At 47.2% G+C, this 23,501-nt stretch overlaps 1 protein-coding gene across 6 annotated transcripts in view; it reads left to right on the forward strand.

Moving 5' to 3' along the window:
• The window catches only part of Btbd16 (BTB domain containing 16), a 49,215-nt gene that overhangs the window by 18,547 nt on the left and 7,167 nt on the right, over positions 1–23,501 (forward strand). For all 6 annotated transcript variants that reach the window (XM_021167860.1, XM_021167861.1, XM_021167862.1 and 3 more), the window contains exons 8-11: positions 2,347–2,416; positions 4,090–4,220; positions 13,477–13,596; positions 21,082–21,173. In XM_021167860.1, the coding sequence (XP_021023519.1) occupies positions 2,347–2,416; positions 4,090–4,220; positions 13,477–13,596; positions 21,082–21,173 (413 nt within the window). The remainder of the gene's footprint in view (positions 1–2,346; positions 2,417–4,089; positions 4,221–13,476; positions 13,597–21,081; positions 21,174–23,501) is intronic.

Consider the following 23,501-nt stretch of genomic DNA (forward strand, 5'->3'; position numbering starts at 1 on the left):
TAATATATTTTAAAATATTTTTATGTGTATTGGTATTTTTCCTGCATGTATGTCTGTGTGAGGGTGTCAGATCCTGGCATTACAGACGGTTGTGAGCTGCCAGGTTGGTGCTGGGAATTGAACCCTGGTCTCTGGAAGAGCAGCCAGTGTTCTTACCGCTGAGCCATCTCTCCAGCCTCTAATTTGACTCTTTTAATTGACTTATTGAGGATGGGTGACTGCACCTGGCTTGGGACACAGGTTGTGACCCTTAAGTTCAATAGCAAGATTACTACAGGCCTCAAATCTACTCAGCATGGGTTCTCCTGTGCTTAAGATCAAGCCCCAAGACATAGTCAGTTTCTCCGAGTCAGCGAGGCTATCCTAGAAACCGATGGTGGAGGGTCATACGGTCGTGACCGGGTACTTATTCATTCACTGGTTCTCAATTTTGCTTTAAAGTCACTACACAAAATAAAACAACTGGACACCTTAGTTTGTGTTTGTCGGAGAGAGAGATGGCGAAACTGAAACTTGCCCACCATAGCACCCTACGGCCTGACTTCAGGCCATCACATTCAGCTCTGAACATTCTAGCAGCTAAGGTTAGAGGACACTTGATGAGAGATATGAGATAGGAGTTAAGGTTACCTAAAACTTCAGAGCAACAAATGACTTTGTAGAGGCACAACGGTTGTGGATATCCTCAGTGCCCTTGGTGGTAGCCAGAAAGAAAATGCACGGTGAGCCCTGTTCTTTTTCACTTTGGCGAAGGTGTCAGAGCAAAACAGAAGTCAGGAAAGGCAATTCTCTAAGGTCATGGGCGTTCGGGAGCCCGCTGCTCGTTGGTCACTCTGACTCAATGACAAACATGTTTAGAATACATGGGACCAATTAGATGACTCAGAGGGAAAGAGTCATGCCACCAAGGCCAAGAACCCGAGTTTGATCCCTAGAACCCCCCCCCCCCCAAGGAGGGAACTGTCTCCTATAAGTTGCCTCTGAATCCACATGCCTGCCTTGGCACTCACACAACCACACACACACACACACACACACACATACATGTAATCAATAGTGCAAGACTCACTGGTTAGCTTGGAAGTGAATCTCAGCTGAGCTTGCAGTAATCTCAGAGTGATAGCAGCCTGAACGATGTCTGAGAGCTCTGTGGTGGCTGCTCTCTCTGTGCCTTCTTCCATTAAGTGAGCATGCCTCAGGCTTGAAAGGGACTTACTGTCAGATAAGAAGGTTGAGCCGCAGACACGTCCGAGGGGCCACCTTCCATGTGGCGCGGCCCGTGCCCTTCTACAGCTCCCTACTTCCAGCTCACTTCAGTTTCGAGCTTCCCTCTCTGCATAGTAACTCATCCCCACCCCCAACCACCTTGACTTTTCTGCTACAATCTGCGCATGCTCCTGCCCCAGACCTTCCCGCAAGCTTTTTCTGCTTTTTCTTCCCTCGGGATTCTGTCCTCTCCATCTCTGCCCCAGCCGCCTCTCCACCCTTGTGTTTCGGGCTCTAAATCCCACTCTTCGTTTCCGATTGCTTTTCAGATTTAAGCCCAGTCAGGCTCCCTCCTTTCTGCATTCCCACCGTACCAGATACTCTAGGTTGTTTAGTCCAAAGGTGTCCAACCTTTTAACACCAACACACAATGTCATCTACATATATGTTGAACCAGGGTTTGAACATATCTTTCCTAACCCCTAACCAACTGTAACAGCATGGTTATCTATCGGTTCAGGTGTGTACTTGGCAGGGTGTGTCTTCCCATTGGTCATTGGCCTTGTTTTTTGTACACCAAAGTCCTGGGCCAGTGCTAGGTACATGGTATATGATCAGTAAATAGGATTTTGTTGATAAACTGGTCAGTGGAAAACAGGTCTAGCTATGAGGAAGGACTGAGATATTCATCAGGAAGCTACTGCTAGAATCTACGTGTGGACAGAAAGGAATGATATTTGAGGCCACCTAGCAGCAAAGCAGGAAGAAAATGCCTTGGGCAGGAGGGCATCCACAGGCCATCTTGGCAAAGCCTGAGTTGTTAGTTTCTCTGGCTCCAGGCCACGGTGCCACTCCCTGCTGACAAGCCTGCTCAGTTGCCTTGTGAAGAATCTGGGCTCCCTCTGGCCTCACCTCCCTGCCTTAGCCCAGAGCTCCCATAATAGGTCATCTGGCTTTTGTCAAATCCCTAAAATAAGGGCCCCCTCCCCAGTGCGAGGTCTCTGCTGCTATCCTAGACTTGAAGAGAAGTCTCTGCTCCACCCCCACCCCACCGCTGCCGCCTCCTCCTCTGACAGCGCATGGGGGCAGCAGCAGCAGCATGGGGGCAGCAGCATGGGGGCAGCAGCTTTCTCTCCATAGGTGTGTCAACATGATGATGAACAGACTCGCACCAAGCACCATCAAGAACTTCTACTTGGCCGGCTGTAAGGTGAGAATGGCTGGGCAGGGCATGTGGGCCCCCAGGGTTGCCAGGGCTTCAAGAGCGCCCAGATCCTGAATGTCATCCCCCCGGCCTAACTCCAAAATATCTACCCAAAAGCATCAAGCCAAGAGTAGAAATGCTTAGCTTTGGAAAGTGGAGAGGAAGGAAGGAAAGAAGGAAGAGAGAGAGAAAGAAAGAAATTAGTTTTTAAAAGATGCATGGACAAGAAAATGGCTTAAAACACCTTAATCCCGGGATTTGAGAGAGGTAGCAGGGCTTTTCCCAGCAGAGCAGCAGATCCCTTCTAGAACATAGATGGAGTTGTGAGCTCTTGTACCACCTGAGCCCAGCCAGCTCAGTGTTGGGATGGTACTGCAGTGCAGTCTCCTTCTCAGGAGAGAGTAGACATGAAGAGGGATGGATGCACACTGCTCAGAGCAGTGCTGAAGGCCAGCGCTGACTCCTAAGCCTCACCTCCTGATCAACCCCCCCAGGCCACCCCAGCTACCGCTCACTATGACTAGTGGCACGCGCACACACACACACACACACACACACACACACACTATGAGAGAGGCGTGTTTCAGGATGACAGTTCACACATAACCAGCCTGTCATGGTGCTACAGCTAAGTACACCCTCAGTGTCTGCCAAGAACCACCTGGCTCTCATAGTCACTCCTCGGTACTGCAAAGTCATCTTGGTGACATCCTCGCATTCTGGTTGCCAGGTCTCAGAAAGACTTTAGCCTGGAAAACCCAAATCTCAGGGACATGAAAGATCTACCAAGACCCCTTCAAGATCCCCAATTTTAGGACTCCTCTCTCTTTCTCTCTCTCTCTCTCTCTCTCTCTCTCGCCTCCCTCCCCCCTCTCTTTCTCTCTCCCTCATTTTTATTCGCTCTTGGAGACTTTCATATAGTGTATTTTAATCCTATTCTCCCTATCCCCCAGCCCCTCCCTCACCCTGTCCTTTTCCCTAGACACCAAAGTCCGTGTCCTCTCTCTGTTAGCTAAAACCCACTGAGTACAGTCTGTGCTACCCTTATACTTGGCTCCCACTGGGGCCTGGTTGCCCCACCAGGGGCCACACGCTTTTGAAAAAAAGTTTCCCAGCAGATATAAATGGCCAATTGCTCCTTAGCTGGGGTGGGACTTGGTGCCCACTTCCCGTACAGTTCCTGTTTTAATTCTTGCTTCTAAACTGTATGCTGGGGCAGCCATTGAGCTCCGCATGAGTTATCCAGCCTCTCCCCCCACACCACCCCACACACCCCCAGACTTGCAGTAAGTCACTGAAGGCAGCCCAGGGCCTTCAGCATACAGGCCTCTGTTCAAGCAGCCTGAACAGTAAGTAGCTGGACCAGAGACCACAGAAAGAGATGGCACCTTGGAACCTCAGGTTCTCCATTGCTGACACAGGGATGGCTGGGAGCCGACCGCCTAGGGGTGGTTTAAAGCAGTGTGCTTCGATGCTCTAATGGTTATGAAGAGCCTCCACCACCCCAACCCTCCACCCTCACAACCTCTCCCCTTCACCGCCCACTCCCGCAACCCCCTGCGCAGTGTGTATGAAAATTGAGCACGTCAGCATGCAATGACACACCAAGCCAGCAGAGGGGACTGAGAGCCAGGCTTGCGTTATCTCATCATGCTTTACCTTCCTATCTGCCCCCTCAGTACAACGAAGAGCAGCTCACCTTGGCCTGTGAGAAGTGGCTGGAAATGAACCTGGTCCCTCTAGTGGGGACTCAGATCCACCTCCGACAGATCCCTGAACCTCTGCTGTACAAGGTGCTGAAGTCGCCCAGGTCAGAGCTGGTGTGCTGCCTCCAGGGTGGGTGTAGCAGGAAGCAGGGGCTGTAGGGGAAAGGAGTTGTCATCTTGGTAGTGGCCACACCCACACCATTGAACTTGTCCCAATTCCCTGCTCTCCTGGACAGCCAGGCCTTGGGTGGGAGCCAAAGCTCAGGGTACTACCTGTGGGGTCAGGAAGAAGGAGACCCTTCCTGCTCCTTCTAGGTAAGGACCTGCTGGCGTCAACCATCTCCCTACCTGCCTAGGGGAGAGAAGCAAAAGACTATTGCCTAAGCCATTAAAAATTAAAAAAAAAAATAAATAAATAAAAAAAGGCAAAAAAAGAAAAGAAAAATCTTACACCCCAAACAAGATTTCATCTCCAGTCCTGACTCCTTTGCTAAATATGTCTAAGCTTGGTTATCCAACTGCCTGCTTGGTCTTTCTGTCAAAGCTAAATACCCCAGCCTTCAGAGCTCCCTGACTTTGCTACACTCGTCTATCCTGACACAATGTCCTCAGAACACATTAGAACCTTGGGGGAGTCCTCTGGATGCAATGTTGACCTCACCTTGACCCCAAGGCCAATTCTGTTTCCAAACTGAGCACTCCACGGCGCCAGCGCCACCCCAAGGCCAAGTCTCCATCATCACTCACAGCCCATGGCAATGAAGACACCTCCAGCGTAGACCTTGCTTCTGGCTTTGATCCTTAGGTGCATAATCTAGCCACACCATCTCATGGTCTGACACAGCCCCACAGGGACCTTCCTCGGACTCTCCACAGAGGTGTAGCCACACTGTCTCATGGTCTGACACAGCCCCACAGGGACCTTCCTCGGACTCTCCACAGAGGTGTAGCCACACTGTGCATGTGTCCTCCTGCCTGCCATCCCTGTCCTATCCTGCCAAGCTGTCACCTCCTCTCTCTGTCTCCTCACAAAGCCATGGCTCTTAGCTGATGCCTAACATTTTACCAACACTTGCATCTCAGGAACTTGTTCTCTTTGGTATATAGCTTCCTTCATCTCAGACTATTTCCTTACATCACCTTCTAGAAATGAGATTGCCAACATGAAAGGACTGTTCCTAATTCCTCTTTTTTTTAAATATTTTATGTGCAAGTCTCAACCTTCAGGAAAAGCAAGACAAAAAGAAGGAAAAGCAAAAGAGAATTGGCTGTCAATGTGCAATGGTTTCCCTCTGACTACATTTATCCTAAGCTGAGTACAGCCCAGGCTGAAAATGCAGGGGCTGCCTTCACCATGGCTGTCCATCATTCACTGTTGGCTAATGTCATGTGATGACATCACATCACATGTCATGTGACGACATGGCTGCCATGTCAGTGTGGTTGCCCAGCGTCATAAGAAAGGGATACACCACACTTACCGCTCTTCGAGGAAAAGATCAAGACTTGAAGTTTGCCTTCTACTGAGTGGATTCTTACACCATCTCGGAATAGAAAACTCAATCAGACCTGGGCAGGTCCTGGGCTGAGGTTCCCCGTCCCAGGTGACTCTAGGTGTGTCAAACTGATGATAACAATGATCCAGTGCAACCGATAACTGAATGGCAGGTAGTCCTAAACTAAACCTTGAATTAGAGGAGAAAAACAGTAATGTTACTGGGAACAGAATTGGGGGAGTGATATCTGAGTATTACGACAATGGCAAGCTTCCTGAAGTTCATAACTGCCTTTGTCATATTTTTTTAAAAGAATGTTTTTCTTAGGAAACCATTAGTGATAGCATTTGAGATGAAGGAGCACTTGAACATAGCTTACTCCAATTCACAAGGGTGTTTGTGTGTGTGTACGTGTGTGTTTGTGTGTGTATGTATGTGTGTATTATCTGTGTGTGTCTGTATGTCTCTGTGTATATGTGTGTCTGGGCATGTGTGTCTGTGTTTGTATGTCTCTGTGTATGCACGTATATCTCTGTGTGTATGTCTATGCATCTATCTGTCTGTGTGTTTGTATGTCTAAGTGTGTGTGTACCTTTGCGTGTGTCTGCGAGTATGTATGTCTGTGTATGTCTGTGTATATGCATGTCTGTGTGTTTGTATGTCTATGTATGTATGTATGCCTGTGTGTGTGTGTCTGTGTGTGTCTAGATATGTGTGTATGTTTGTGTGTGTTTGGATGTGTAAGTCTGGGTGTATGTTTGGGTATATGTATGTCTGGGTTTGTGTATGTATGGGGGGGTCGTGTGTGTCTGTATATATATATATATATATATATATATATATATATATATATACCTAGCCTGAACAAGAGCCTAGCTCCTACCCCTATCAACACACACATACACACACACATACACACACACATACACACACACATACAATTGGTCTTGAGAGAATTGCTCCATGCTGAATCTTAACCTATCCCACAATTTAACTTTACCAAGCAATACCCAATGCCCTCACATTAACAGAGGCAGAGGGGAGGCAAAGCAGAGTCCTGGTATTGAAGAACCCCGTTATCTAAGAGGACCCTCAAAGCCAGTTCCAGAGCAGCAGCGCACTGTGAACCCCAGTCACTCTGGTTCCCTATGTTTTCCTCACCCTTGTACCCACCACCCTCCACTCCACCCTTCAACAGAGCAAAGGTCAGGGACTGGAGAACATGTAAACACGGGGTCCTTAGACATTACACAACGCCATCCATCCCTCCCTCGGAAAGTCTGAGCCGTCCAGCACTGGCAACGTTTCCCTGAAAAAGAGGGAAAAAAACATCTGACCACAGGCAGAACATTGGTGATGGCACTGGCCCGACAGCATGCCTCAGCAGGCAGTTCCAGAGCATTACGTGTCAAATGTCTAGACTTGCCAGCCTGGCAGACACAGGTGGAAACTGGGTCCTATCCTTCTGGCCCTCTGCAGGAGGCACCTGTGCAGATAGGCCAGGGGCTATTGGCTAAGGGCCTTCATCCTCAGTCCACACACCCTGAGGTAGACGCAGACTCAGGCAGGCAGTCCAGACTCCCCGCAGCCTCTTAGGTTGGCCTCACTCTTCAGTACCCACTGACTTCAAGGCAGCTCCTATCTGCTGTCCCATGCTGGAAGGGGGAGTCAGATGGATCCCAGGAGCTCACGGCTCATTCAGTTTAGTTCAGTCAGTGAGCACCAGGCCAGTGAGAGATTCCCCTCAGAAAATGAGGTAATCGAGTAACTGAGGAAGATACTGAATGTCAACTTCTGGCCTCTACCACGTGTGTATACATGAACACGTAGGGGTGTACATGGAGGAAGAGAGAGAGAGAGAGAGAGAGAGAGAGAGAGAGAGAGAGAGAGAGAGAAAATGTATAAATGTAACCAGGCTAGCGAAGTTCCTGTCAGGGCTTTTGTTGAGAAAGGTTGGTACCTCGTTTTTACTTCTAACCAAGAGGGAACACTTCCTCCAAGAACCTAGCATTTTTGCTAGGTGCTGACCTGCATGGTCACCCTCGCATTGCCCCAAACCCGACACTACAGTACATCAGAGAGCTGATGAGGATCTGGGCAGGGCCCCTGCTGGCTCCTGGACCCACATCTTGCCTCCAACATGGCACCTTCCCCAGTTCACCAAGTAAGCAAGGCCTCCAGAGAGAGTGAACCAGGCTGGGAGATTGTGTGAGCCCTGAGCAGGAAACATGGAAGTGGCCAAACTTGGGACCAGAGATGGAACATTTCTGGGCTCCACTCAGTTGACCTGCCAGCCACCCACTGTCGCTTGACCTCCAACCTGTGAGAAAGGCACAAGGATCAATAGTCTTTTCTCAGCAGAGCCCTCTGCCTCTGGGCTGTCCAGCATTCTCTCTCTGAAAGTCAGTAGAGCTTCACCTCGTTATCTTCTTTGGGTTTCACTTTCCATTTTGTAAACAATCTAGAGTAAAACCATATGCAAATATACACGGTATATTTTCCTGACCTCCTGGGCCTCTGGGCTTAATTTGTTTGCCTAGAATGTGGTTCTCAGTTCATTTTCCTTGTGAGGTCAGCACTAGGTGACCCTGTTCTCATAACTCCAATTTACAAAAACCTCACTCCAAGTTCTGCATTCTGGGAAGCCAAGCCCCAACAACTATCCAGTTCCCATCTACACAAAAGTGTGCCTTACAACAGGGGCCCCAGTCCCTCTGTCTCCAAGAGCCCCTGCTTCCTGCCTGTGACTCAGAGAATTTCAGAATCTCAGAAATTCCCTAAACAAAAGACATTGGTGAGATTGCTTAGCAGGTAGAGAGGGCTTGCTGTGCAAGTCTGGTGACTAGCGATCCATCCCAGAACCCAAGATCTGTAACTCAGGAATTTCTACAATGAGATGGACGATGGAGGCCAGAATGCTTGAGGACGGGCTAGCCTGAGGTATAAGGTGCAGCAGAAACAAGGGAGATGTTACCTCAGCAAAGTGCAAAGTGCAAGCTGTGTCCCCAAAGCTCTTCTCTGACTTCCACATACAGGTCAGAACATGTATGCACGTGTGCTTATATATAGCATGGAATGCACACACACTCACACATACACATACACACACTCACATATACACACATATACATACACATACATGCACACATACATACACACTCACATACACATATACATACATACACATGCACACATACATACATACATACATACACACACACATACATACTCACACACATACATACACACTCACATTCATATACACACATACATACACACCCATACATATACACACACACCACATACATGTACATATGTAACATTCTTTTTCTTTTTTTTTTTTTTTTTTTTGAGACAGGGTTTCTCTGTATAGTCCTGACTGTCCTGGCACTCACTTTGTAGACCAGGCTGGCCTCGAACTCAGAAATCCGCCTGCCTCTGCCTCCCGAGTGCTGGGATTAAAGGCGTGCGCCACCACGCCCGGCCCATATGTAACATTCTTTAGACTAAAGAAGAAAGAAGACATGCCAGTTATTCCTGTCACGCCTGTCCCACACTCTGACAGTGATACTGAGCTGTCTCACATGGACTTTCTGAAGCTGATCCTTCTCTGTCAAACACAAAACAATGCCTACCAATTATTGATCACTTGTCAAACACAACACTGAGTGCGTTATCCAGAGGGCTTATCCCCACAGCAACTCAGGATGCTGGTACTGCTGCCTGCACTTGTCACCTGTGAGACACAGGAAATGATTTGTCAAAGTGGTGCTTCCCCTCTCCCGTACAGTAGGTGAGCTGGTTCTGAACCCAGGTTAGAATGCCCTCTGAGCCATGGCCAACACCAGAGTCTAGTTACCGATGAGATCTGTTTCCTTACTGATGGTCAAGACCAATAAGGATGTTGATCTTATTGGTTTGCACTAAAAACATTAAAAGTCTGTATTATAGTTGTGTGTGTGTGTGTGTGTGTGTGTGCATGCTCGCATGCACGTGTGCGTGTATTAGGACAACCTGTGGGGAAAAGTTCTCTTCTTCCACCATGAGTCCCCAAGATTGAAGTCAGGCCACCAGGTTTGCTGACCTTTATCTGTCAAGCCATTTCTCTGGATGATTTTTTTTTTTTAAGTTTAGGTTTATGATTCTTTTTTTTAAGTTTTTTTTTTTAATTTATTTTATGTATATGAGAATACTGTTGCTGTATTCAGACACACCAGAAGAGGGCATCGGATCCCATTATCGATGGTTATGAGCCACCATGTGGTTGCTGGGAATTGAACTCAGAACCTCTGGAAAAGCAGTCAGTGTTCTTAACTGCTGAGCCATCTCTCCAGCCCTCTCTGGATGATTTTACTGTAAAAGTTGTATACAGAATACAATACATTTATTGCTCTAAATGAACAAATAGTAACACTTTGCCATAAATTGAGAGAAAAAAAAAAAAAAAACCTGCCAGGTGGTGGTGGCGCACACCTTTTATTCCAGTACTTGGTGAGGCAGAGGCAGGTGGATCTCTGAGTTTGAGGCCAGCCTGATCTACAGAGTGAATTCTAGGACAGAGTCACACAGAGAAACCCTGTCATGAAAAAGGAGAGAGAGAGAGAGAGAGAGAGAGAGAGAGAGAGAGAGAGAGAGAGAGAGAGAAACAGAGAGAAGAGAGAGAGAGAGAGAGAGAGAGAAACAGAGAGAAAGAGACAGAGAGAGACAGAGACAGTGAACATTGGAAGACAATAAGCCAGGAGCGGGTGACACCCACACCTTTAACCCCAGCACTGAGGAAGCAGAGGCAGGTGGATTTCTGTGCCTTTGAAGCTGGCCTTGTCTACATAAGCTCCAGGACAGCCAGAACTACATAGTGAGAAGGCTCTCAAAAATAGGACAAAATAAAATACGAATAAACAAATAAACAAAAAAACAAAAAATAAAAACTAAAACATTAGCAGCAAAGCCATTCGCCTCTCTTCCGCAGTGCTATTCCATTCCTGGGACTGGCTGGTAGGAGCTCGGAGACAGCCTCACCATGTGGGTGAGCACTCTCTGCATACTTGCACATCCACAAATAATGCATATTTTGTCTTGCAAATCAGCATCCTGTGGCAGTAGGAAGGCGGCACAGCCTACTCACTGAGCTCAGCCCTCACGCTCCCGTCTCAGGCCATGCTGATGTATTTAATCAGATTTTCTAGTTGTAAGCGCTGGGCAGGGTTCCACAACCGTCTCTTTTCATCCCTCTTCTAAAGGCCTTCTATTTTATTTAGTTTTTTGATATGACAAACAGCGCAGCAATGGATGGCCTTGTTCGTGGCCTGGTCATGTGGGTGTGGCTCTCTCCATGGTGAGCGTTCAGAAAGGAGGCTTATTGTTTTATGCACAGCATTTTCCTTGAAAATAAACTAAGAGGACAGTGTCTGATGGGAGACAATGATTTTCTCCTAAAGAACAAGTGTCAGTTAGGTCGCGTTGTTGAGGTGACTGCAAGCGAATACCAGGAAACATGACAGCAGCAAAGTTACAGTCACGAAGTAGAAAAAAAAAATCATAGTTGGGGTCAACTCAACATGAGGAGCTGTGCTAAAGAGTCAGAGCACTAGGAAGGTTGAGAGCCATTGGTCTATCGGGACGCGGCATCAGCCTCTTTGTGGACCAGACAGTGACCAGCTTGGTTCTGTCTGGCCAGACTCAAGGCAGGGCATCTGTGGGTGTCTTAGTTAGGGTTTCTATTCCTGCACAAACATCATGACCAAGAAGCAAGTTGGGGAGGAAAGGGTTTATTCGGCTTACACTTCCATGCTGCTGTTCATCACCAAAGGAAGTCAGGACTGGAACTCAGACAGGTCAGGAAGTAGGAGCTGATGCAGAGGCCATGGAGGGATGTTCTTTACTGGCTTGCCTCCCCTGGCTTGCTCAGCCTACTCTCTTATAGAACCCAAGACTACCAGCCCAGGGATGGTCCCACCCACAAGGGGCCTTTCCCCCTTGATCACTAATTGAGAAAATGCCTTACAGTTGGATCTCATGGAGGCATTTCCTCAACTGAAGCTCCTTTCTCTGTGATAACTCCAGCTGTGTCAAGTTGACACAAAAATAGCCAGTACAGTGGGTAAGCTGGAAACAAATAAAAGAAATGCAGGAATTACACTGTGTCCAGAAATAGTGGGGGAGGTGGGAGGGTTATGCTTGCATTGCTCTCTGGAGACAGGATTTAGCTTGGTTTTCACCTACAATGACCCCTGGGGTGGGGAATGACACTTTAACCAGGGGCTGCGCCTAGGGTCAGAAGGATCAGTGGGTTTAAGAAGTATTGCAACAGTTCCTTTGAGTCAGCAGAAGCTATTGGAGAAGAGAGAGGGTTGAGGTGGCTTTGGTCACAGTGAACTTCTTTTCTTTCTTTCTTCCTTTCTTTCTTTTTTTTTTTTTTTAGCTAGGTTCTCACTATGTTGCTCTGTCTGTCCTAGAATTCACTATGTAGAGCAAGCTGGCCTCAAAGTCACAGAGATCTGCCTCTGTCTCCCCAGTGCTGGCATTAAAGGCATGTGTCACCATATCAGGTGGCATAGTGGCCACAGCTTGGGCTTTGGAGCCAGAAGCCATCCCTGACACTTTGAGTAAGACCTACCATTGATGAGCATATTGTCATGAGCTGAGCACTCTCCTAAGCACTTCATCTGTGTGTGGTCAACACAGTGGTGATTCCAAAGATGCCCACATAATCTCTAGAGCCCATGACTATGTCAGAGTACATGACAAAGGGGAGTTGGGGTTGTACGTGGAATGAAGGCTACTAACTAGCCGACTTCAACATGTGAGGTTCCCTGGGGTCTATCCAGTACCACTGGAAAGGGCTTTGCCATATGCAGGAGAAGAATCAGAGACAGGAGGGGTCAGAAGATGCTGCATTGCTGGCTCAGCCAAAGACAGGGCCAAAAGCCAAGGAATAACAGCGCTTTCTGGGTGCCATGAAAGGCAGGGGAAACATTCTCCCTAGAGCCCCAGGAGAGAGAGTAACTGATCCTGTTCACGCCATGATCAGAGCCTAGTGAACTCCATCTTATACTTCTGATCCCCAGAACCATGATGAATTTGTGTGAGCTTAGGTGCTTTGAAACAGTTGCAACATCAGTTGGAACCTCACAGGATGAGTCCTGTCCTCTGGTCCTCACCACCACTGCCCTTCTGAGAAGCGGCGACACTTGCCCTTTCGCAGCTGAGTGATCCCAGTCACACCCCAGAGGCTCCCCACCCATGCCTGGGACTGAGTCCAGAGCCGTGTGACATAAGTCATCCGTTTCAGCCTCTAGCCAGGCCGAGGTCCAGTGAAGAGACACTTGGGTTGTAAGATTTAGCAAACATAAATGGACAATGGCTGGCTGAAAGGGAAAAAAAAACCTAACTTATTAAGATAAGTGTATCTGTGTACAAGATATTAAAATAAAAATTAATGCAATGAACACTAATCGAAACGTTAAACACGAGGCAAGGACCAACTTCAACAGCTATCAGAGCAAGGTACATTTATCTCAAGTTCATAGACTCCTGTCATGAATTACAGTGAAAAACTAGAATGACCCGGGAGCACAGAGCATCGCGAGAGCTCACTCAGTGACCACATCACTTCTGTAATGGCCTGGCGGGCGGCTGAGAGGCTCAGGACCCAGCCTCCGGTTCTGAGGTCTCCCTTGGAGCTGAGTCGATTCGCCCTGACTGAACAAGCCACTCAGTGTTTCACGGTCTGAGGTCACTTGCAGAGTCAGGCTGGCTTTGTCTCATCCCCAGACTCACTTGTGCCTTTTCTTCTTCTTACAAATGGGTTTTTCCTTACAAATGGTTTTAGTCCTAACACATCTCCCTCTGTCGTTCTGGCCAGGTTGTTCACCTTCAGTGAGTTCCATCTCCTGAAAACCTTACTCATGTGGGTTTACCTACAGATGAACTGCAAGGTTCAGATGATCCCAATCCACGAGACCATTTTGGCATTTTTTAACAGGTAATGAACCTCAATTTTGATATATAAAGTGGACATTTGAATTATTTTAATTAACTAACTACTGCACGGGTGTGCATGCCACCAAATGCACCCAGAGGTCGGAGGAGTCAGTCCTCTCCTTCCACACTGTGAATCCCTGAGCTCAAACGTGGGTTGTCAGGTTTGGTGGCAAGTGTCTTTGTGCACTGAACCATCCCTGTAGCTATTTATTTTGCTTAAAATAGGAAAATAAAATAGAGGAAAACAATGTCAGCAATATAATTTTCATTAGCATCATCTGAAGAGCATAGGGTGACTGTGACTATAGAATACTCAAACCACTCAGAAGAGTGGATAGCACGCCACTCTTATATATATAAGGTATATATATATATGTTATATAAGGTAACTGACTGCATGCTTCCCGGAACTGGTGTGCCCAGTAACAGCCACAGTGCAGAAGGTAATAACCCTTTGTTCAGGAAAAATTGCTGTCCTACACTGACCTTAAAACATCAGGCCAGATGTTTCATTTAAAATTCTAGGTTTTCTGGAAAAAAATGGAAAGCTTTTGGATGTGCAAGATTCTTAGCATGAGTCCAGTTTCTTATACTCTCTAAACTTAAATGATCTAAATTCAATGTACCTCAACATTCAAAGAAGAAGAAGAATTAGATTGATAATACTTTAAGTATGCCTTACCGAGCTCTCTTGAGAATGCTCTCTATTCATTACCCCTGATTATCTGCACAATATTGAAGGTCTCCTGTTCGTTTTAATCTCTCTCTGTGTCTCTCTCTGTGCGTGTGTGTCAGTGTGTGTGTGCGCATGTATAAGTAGTGTATGTGGGATGTATAGTGTGTGTGACAGATATGTGTATGTGCATGGTGTGCTGTGTATGTGCCTGCGCAGATTTGTGCCTGAGTGCAGGGATATGCGAGCCACAGCACACACGCAAAGGCCAGCCTTGGCCTTTGGTCTGCACTTTCTTCCTTGTTTGAGACTCAGTCTCTTGCTTGCTGTTAGGAGCAACATGTTAGCTGGACTTCAGGCTTCTGGAGACTCTTCTGTCTCTGCCTCCTGTCTCCTCTCAGGAGCACTGGGTCACAGACACATATGCTACTACTGTGCCTGGCTTCTCCTGTGTTCCAAGGATCCAACCTCAGGCCCTCGAGCTTACATGATGAGCCCTTTACCCACTAAAGGCCTATTCTGGTTCAGTTGTAATGGTTCTGATACATGGTTGACTGGCTCTGTTACCTTTGGGCCTGTGTAGACACAGAATACCATGGCTGCTCATTTTGTGGTGACCAGGAAACAAAAGGAAAGAAAGGATTAGGGTCCTAATATCCCTTCCTATAGCACATATTAGAGACCTCATTTCCTCCCACTAAGCCCAAAACTGAAGGCTTATCCATACCTAGTGACCAAGTTTAATACCTGTACTTAGTAGGGGGAATATTCAAGAGCAAACCATAATAATTCTATATTAAATGTAAAATCACCTCCATATCATCCAAGACGGTGGACGAATGTGGTGACCCTGTGGTGACCCTGTAGCCAAAGACTATCCCAAGTGGCTGTAAAGGCTCTGCCCTAGTAAGGAAGCCCTGGGTAGCCTTGCTTTCAATTCTGGTCCAAGTTCTCATAGGAGCAGGAATTCGGGCCCCTTAGCTTGAGGAGGCATGTTCTCTGCACATAAGGACTTAGCAGATAAGTACATCTTCACATAGCAATGGGCAAACTGACCTGTTTCAGCCAAGTTGCATCTGTATTGTTTTGAGACATTTCATCCGTTCCCGGAACATCTGTGCTCAGTGTTAACTACAAAGCCTGTTTTTTTCTTGTCTCATTATTTGGGGAAAGCTTTATCTGGTGGCAGAATTGTGTGCACTGTGCTTCGTTTCTACATAATTTGCTTTGAACCCAAATGTTTTAGCTCCACGCCCTCCCTCTTTTAATATCCCAGAGACACTCTCCAGTGAGTCATGCACACCAGGAAAAATTGCTGCTTGGCTGCAGGTCAGCTCCTGCCTTAGCACAGGGAGATAGGCAGGGAGTTATCATGTGACTTATCATAGCTGTGGTTGGCGTGCTAGCAGGGAGTTGATGTGTGGAGCCCTCCACCATAGCTGGGTTTCGTGGAGCCTGCTTGGCCCATGAGTCTTCTTTCACCTCACTGGTCCAGCCTAAACAGTGATGACAGCATCCTCTTCTGGGGCAGTGCACATACTGATGAAATCATTTAAATGACTATCTTAAGCCATCTTGCTAAGAAGAGATGAATTGGACACTGAGGACCTGGGGATCTCCAAGGCGAGACCGTCAGAATGTGGCAGCCATGGAACAGGCTGCATAAATGCTAGAGAGCAAGGGGTTGCAGCCTTCCACGGAGGACGCAGAGCCACAGCTGTGGGAGTCTGACTGGCAGGGCATCCTAATGGAGCCTAAGAATAATAACCATGTACAGCGGTCACATAGCTCACTCTTCACCTGTTCAGGCCTCATTCTAAGAAAGGCCGGCAGCAAATGTAGGTATTTATGTCTAAGCTCCATTTTCTTTCTCTCATGGACTTGTACAAAATGTTTCACTCACTCGCCAAGGTCTTCCAAACATGCACTATGTGCCTGGTCCACCGATGGTTGGTTTCCTGATTCAGCCAGTTGTCTTTGAAACATCGTCAATTGTTGTTTTTATTGAGAAGTACACCGGTGCAGGAAGGGAGCCTGTGCTCCCACATAAGCACACATGTGAACACACACACACACACACACACACACACAGCAACACACATGCTTATACATTCACCTGCACATGAGCATGCAGGACAGACAGACAGACAGACCCACACACCTTGGCACCTTACAGCGGTATCTTCCTAGTGATTATTTTAGAAAAGTAAACAGGCCGTCCAGAAATTAATCTTAAAGTCTCCTTACAGGAAAGAATCTGTAAACAAAGCCGGGGCTTTTCTACACTGGGGGAGGAAAAGTTCCCGTTCTGTGCTACTTACTGAAGAGTTTGGGAAAGCTGCTACAAGCTGAGAATTGCTTCTCTGCTGCTGTGATATAAAAACAAACAAAAGAAAAAAAAAAAAAAAGCCACCGACAGAAAGACCTTGGAGAGGGAAAGGCTGGTTTTAGCTTACAGACCATCAGAGAAGAAAGCCACTCAGAGACGATGGAAGAGGGCCACTTCCTAGCTTGCCCTGCCTGCTTTCTTATACTGTCCAGGACCACAGACCCAGAGGTGCCACTGCTCACACTGTCCTGGGTGTTCCCACATCAACTGTGAATCAAGAAAACGCCCCACAGATGGTCCTACAGGCCAGTCTATGGATGCAACGCTTCAGGGTGCATCTAGGTTCTATCAAGTTGACAAAAACTAACCAAACAGCCGGTTAACTAGGAAGGACCCATTAACTCAGGAAGGACCAAACCAGCAAACTTCAAAGTCCTCTTAAAGGTATGTGCTGAGTGGTAGCACATACCTTTAATCTCAGTACTCAGGAGGCAGAGGCAGGTGGATCTCTGTGACTTCAAGGCCACCCTGATCTACATAGTGAGTTCTAGAACAGCTAAGGCTACACAGAGAAACTCTGTCTTAACAAAACAAAACAAAACAAAACAAAACAAAACAAAACAAAACATTTATCTAGTCTATCTGTCTGTCTGTCTGTCTATATCTCTGTCTATCTACCTACCTATATATCGGTGTTTTATCTGCATGTATGTAAGTGTACTACATACATGCAGTGCCCACAGAAGAGGGCATGAGATCCCCAAGGACTGGAGTTTAAAAAGGACATTGTGAGCTATCATGTGGGTGCTGAGAATCAAATCCATGTCCTAGGGAACAGAACCCAGGGCCCTTAACTACTGAGACATCTCTCCAGCCCTAGAGTGTTTTTATAAAGTAAACTGTAGAATATATATGTCAAAGAGCACAGAGACCTTAAGAGGCTTTTCACATATGAATACTGCTGTGCACAGACCCAGCATGAAATATGAAACTGTTCTGTCTTAGAACTGTTCCTCGGACCCTGTGCTGGGGGGTGGGGGTGGGGGTGGGAGTGGCATATTCTGGGGCAAAGGTTTTCCTGCATCCAGCTCCCACGCTCCCTGCCTGACCCATATCTCCTTTGGCTTTGACTGGAGCTTCTGCCTTAGTTTCTGCATAGCTCTCTGGAGCCTCAGTTTTCCTTCCTCTTGGTTCCCCTTCCAGTATTGTGGGTCTGAGTCGTTTCCAGCTCTTTACTCCTCCAAGTACCTTCTTGGCTTTCAGAATATGCTGAAGCAGCAAGGTGCCTTACAATATCCTAGAGAAATGGAAGAGGGCGCACGAGGAGCCTGGACATAGGAGGTACTTTGAAAGGACAGCTGTGGCCTGTCATCAGGCAAGATTTGAATGACTGCTTCTTGCCCTGTTTCCCCTTTTGGGCATTTGTCAAGAGCTGCCTTCACTGTTAGAAAGCTACCAGATTGGGTCTTGCTGTGTGGCTGATAGGTTTGGCTTGACAGAAGAATCTGGCGACAGCAGACAGAGCACATGGACACAGAGGTACTCACACAAACCCACCATGTAGCCGGACCTGCACCCCTGGCATCCCACTGCGCACATCGCGGGTGGATGGAGAGATGGAAGGGTGACAGGAACCAGGTCATGCCGCTCAATCCACCCAACACATTGTAAGACAAAGTGCCAAGGCCTGCACAAGGCCTTGTGGGAACAAGAGGCAAGCAGAACAGACATAAATCCCATTCTTGCTAGAGCTCCGATGGGAGAGGCGTAGAGAAACCATAGGTAAGGTGCAGGCCCTTGATATGCATCTCACCTACTGACACGACATCACATCTTATTACATCTGCCATTCACTCCACAAAGGTTTTGGACCAGAAACCTAACCACAGTGCCTAGAGGTGACAGACACACTCATGACCCAGATGTGAGTTGAGGAGAGCAGTCCATGAAGCCCTTGGCAGGAGGAACTGAGCAGCAGCAGCAGCAGCACAGTTGGACCCTGTGGAGCTGTGCTGTTTATCCCATGTTGGGGTTTGGAACAAGAGGCCATTTCCTGCCTCTTTGATCCCATAAGCTGTCTAGGTCTTCCATACCGAATTTCGATCAAAAAACCATATTCTCTCCTCCTGGTAAGCTCTTGCCCCCAAATGTTTGTTGTTTTTTTTTCCCCCAAACTGCACCCTGTCATTTAATTTATAGATTCAAACACTTCTCAAAGAAGCAAAATAATTTTTAAACCTTAGATCTTTTTTTTTTAACACTGTGGCCAAATGTACGCTACATACAACTTGCCGATGTTTTGTCCACACCTGAGTGGTTTTATGAATGCTCACATCATGCAGTCATGCATCCATCTTCAGAACGCTCTTGCCTTCACAAGCTGAAGCTTGAGATCCACCAGCCCAAGCCATGTCCTTCCTCGCCTCAGTTCTCTATAGACTTGGCTGACCTAGTTCCTGAAGGGGTAGAAAGCTGGCTATTTGCCCTTGGTGTCTGCCTTGGATCACGCTGTCTGTTCTGCTATGGTTTGAATCTGAAATGGCCCCACAGATTCGTGTTTTAAATACTTGGTCCCCAGTTTGTGGTCTGTGTGTGCACATGTGTGAGTCAGGGGGGCATGCGAGTACTGAGCCTAGTGTCACACAGATGCTTGGCACGCCCAGTGTCACACAGATGCTTAGCACACACGGGGACACTGTGCAGTTACCCGGATCCTTTTATTATTTTTTTAATCGGTCTCACAAAGTTCTCCAGCTTGGCCTTGAACTCACTCTCTAGTCCACGTATGATTTGCTATCCTCCTGCCTCAATCTCAAGAAGCCTAGGTTATATAGGCCTGTGGCTCCAGGCTTGTTTTCTATGGTGCTCGTCTGAAGGCTATAGAGCCTTTAAAAGCTGGGTCCTGACTGGTAGAAGTACCTGGCCTTCAAAAGTCATGCCTGGCCGTGGTCCCATTCTGTGTTCCTGGCTTCCTGGTCCGCCAAGTTATGAGGTTGGTTATGAAGAGTGGTTCCTTCGCCATGCCTTCTCTTCTATGAGGGACTGAAGCCCCTCTGAAGCCGTGAGAAGAAAAAAACTTTTTCAAAACAAAAGCCACCTGTCTCTCCTTTCAGATGCTTTCTGCCAGGTGTTTTGTCATGGCAACAAACAAACAAAATGTAACTAATCCTACCAGGTGTAACATCGTCAGATCCCTCCAGGTCTGTACCTCGTGCTGCTCAGATTTGAAAAGCGGGGACCACAGAGCTCTGAGTCTCAGGCTTACTCATTGGGAAGGGAAACCAACTCCGGCAGATAATGGGAAGAAGTGAGAAAACTGTGGCTGCCCTGAGCTTTAAGATTAAGGTCTGCCCTGCGACCTCAGATGGGGATTTACCCGGAGCAAGTTTGCCAGCATCACATCTCAGGAGGTCTAGGGGATGGGGTCAGGGGCGGGGGCGGGATAGATAGATAGACAGACAGACAGACAGACAGATGAATAGATAGATAGATAGATAGATAGATAGATAGATAGATAGATAGATAGATATAGATAAGGCAAAAAGAAAAACAGAATATGGGCTGGTGAGATGGCTCAGTGGGTAAGAGCACCCGACTGCTCTTCTGAAGGTCCAGAGTTCAAATCCCAGCAACCACATGGTGGCTCACAACCACCTGAAATGAGATCTGATGCCCAATTCTGGTGTGTCTGAAGACAGCTACAGTATACTTACATATAATAAATAAATTTAAAAAAAAAAAAACAGAACATTCTAAAATGTGCCCTTGGATGCTTTAAGGAACCTCCTCAAGCAGCTGAATGCGTTTCCAGAGTCTTGGAAAAGTATCCCTCATTGACCACCACGTGAAGAATGACTCTGATAAAAGAGTATGTCAGGGGTGGCAGGCGTATGTCTCCATGATTTTTCCCTGGAGAATCTGACCACCTCTACCCATCCCTGACCTTCGGTTTGTGTTGCCATTAATCAGCATTTAACATTGCCACAGGCCATCACAAAGCTGGTGGTCAAACCAGGGACCCATACTTGGCTCTTAGGTTCTTCCCAATTCTACCAGCAGTGCTTTGAAAGGCTTGGTTCTTTCGGCAAAGGAGACATCTGTACAGGAGTCAGATGTTCAAGTCAGGGGTTCAAGTCCTAGCCAAGGCTCAGATTTCTGTAAAATGGAGCTAACAGAACTTAACTTGTCTGTCCCATAGATTTGTGAAACTCAAAGAAGAAAATGTAGTTTGAAGCCCTCTGTGCATGGCACATGTTGCTATCAGTCATTCACTATGTATGCTCTAGGCACCAACCGAGTGCACAGCTCAGAGGTAGAGGGGAAGACAACCACACATCTCTTTGTATCATCTAAGCTGACCTGGATTTCACAAGCCTGCCTCTAGCCTTGCTGGGGAAACCACCGGTCTCTTAAGTCACAGCTTTCAGTAGCTCATTCATTCCAGAGAGGCATTTTCTGAAGGCTTCCTTTTCTTATCTTCCAAGCTTTCCCAAGAAGTGCTGCTTCCTAGAACAGGATCCAGGACAGAACTGGATGCCACTCTTCCTTTGCCTGCGTCTGCACGGCATCACCAGTGGTAAGTGTCACTACTCACGTGACTGCACGCGTGGGAAGGCTGCTTGGAATGAACCCCCAGCAGGTGCTACCTCAGAGATTCCCCAGAAGCCCCAGCTCAGGTTGCCACAGGAATGTTTCTTGAGATTGTCACGCCTAAGAAGTGTGACTTTGGTCTCAGTAACCCCATCTGTAAAATGGAAGATAATCAGAATGTCCACTGATAGCATGCTGGGTACATAGTTTGCTTTGTGTTGGAATAAACATCGTGGCCAAAAGCAAGTTGGGGAGGAAAGGCACATTTAGCTTACACGTCCAGGTAATCGTCTGTTAGGGAGGGGAGTCAGGGCAGGAACTCAAGGGGAAGCAGAGGAAAAAACCATGAGAAAAGCTGCTTGCTGGCTTATTCCCAGGTAGCTTGCTTGCTTTCCTTGGTTTTTGTTGTTGTTGTTGTTGTTTTTAAAGATTTATTTTATTTATATGAGTACACTGTAGCTGTTTCCAGACACACCAGAAGAGGGCATCTGACCCTTTTACAGAGAGTTGTGAACCACCATGTGGTTGCTGAGACTTGAACTCAGGACCTTTAGAAGAGCAGTTAGTGCTCTTAACCACTGAGCCATCTCTCCAGCCCCGCCTTTTTTCTTTAAATATTTTTATTGTATGTGAGTACACTGTAGCTGTCTTCAGACACCCCAGAAGAGGGCATCAGATGTCATTACAGATGGTTGTGAGCCACCATGTGGTTGCTGAAGAGCAGACAGTGCTCTTAACCACTGAGCCATCTCTCCAGTCCCCCAGAGGGGGACTCCTTATGTGGCCCAAGTCCACCTACCAAGCGATGACACCACCCACAATGGGCTGGGCCTTCTTACCTCAATTAGCAATCAAAGATATGCCCCACAGACATGTCCACATGTCAATTGCTGGAGGCAAGTCTTCAGTTTGAGGGTCCCTTTTTTCCAGATATGTCAAGTTTACAGCCAAGGCTGGCTTCACACTTGTGATGATTCCTATTTTAGCCTCTCATGAGAGTACTGAGATTACAAGCCTTTTTAAGGCTTTCCATTCTCATCGCTTTCATTTTCCTTGGGACAGGGTATCATATACCCCAGGCTAGTCTCAAACTCTGTATGTATCCAAGGATGACTTTGAACCTTTGATCCTGCTGCCTCCATGTCCCAAGTACCAGGATTGCAGATGTTTCCCTCCCTCCGTTTATGGGGTGCTGGGGTTCTGCTCCTACTGAGTGATGGATGCTAGGCAAGCATTCTACCACCCGAGTGGTATAATACACTCATACCCCAAGGCTGTTTTCTTGCCATCAGACTGAGTCACCTGCTGCAGCACGGGATTAGCTTCTGGGTCCCTTGTTTGGCAGTTCAGGAGAGAAATTGGCTCTCTCTTGAAGCATTTCAGCTGCTGGAACCTTTTGTCCCAGCAGTTGAAGTGTGTTGAGTTCTTCTTTCGAGAAGGAAATATGGGTTTCCTGGATTCTGCCTCGAGGATCCAGCTTATTCACCAACCAGACCCCAGCTCTTTAGAAATCTTTAGTGACTTCTGCTCAAACGTTGCTGCCTATTTTGCAATGCACAGCTCGGCCCGGCTCTCTCCTTCCCACCCGTCTCTGAGCTTCTCTCTCTTTGGTCTCTTTGGTTTCTGTCATGCTCAGGCTAAGCATATCAACCTCAGCTTTATTTCCTGTCCCCTCCTGAGGTGACTGGGAAGCAAAGTATGAGACCAGAAGAGTTCTCCGTTGTTTGTTGGTTTTATAACTGGCTGAACTGATGTGGTCCAACAGGCTTGGGGGGCAATGTTTTCAGTTTCTGGTTTTTGACAAGCATGGGGCCGGTTTCCTACAAACTAACTCCATGTTGCCTTCGTTGCATACACCAGGGACATGTTTACTTCATTTGAATACGTTTGAAAGGCAATAATATTCAATGAATCCCAAAGCTCCAGGTCTATTCCCTAAGCTAGGTTCTATTGCCTGGCCCTCGTACTCTGGGGGAAGGGAAGACAACTGATTTGAAAAGAGGAGGAAAATATTGACCACATGATCTGGGCGGCCCAGGAGGCCACTCACTGAGATAGATACACATGAAGGGATTTTTGAGAACTATTTCAAAGCCATTCCCAGCTCTGCAGATGTGGTAATAGGAGAGGCTGATGGAGACAGGAAGCTCTGGCCAAGCTACTTCTAGATGCTTCTAGTGACATTGATAACATCATTTTAAGTCCCAACCTTTGGCAGGCAGGATTGCAGCCCAAAGACTGAAATGTTTGGACTGGGTGGGGGTTGGGGAGGTGGCGTGTTTTGTAATTTATGAATATCTTAGGCACTCTGGCA

Source organism: Mus caroli, chromosome 7 (assembly GCF_900094665.2).
Source record: "Mus caroli chromosome 7, CAROLI_EIJ_v1.1, whole genome shotgun sequence".
NCBI classification, from domain to species: domain Eukaryota; kingdom Metazoa; phylum Chordata; class Mammalia; order Rodentia; family Muridae; genus Mus; species Mus caroli.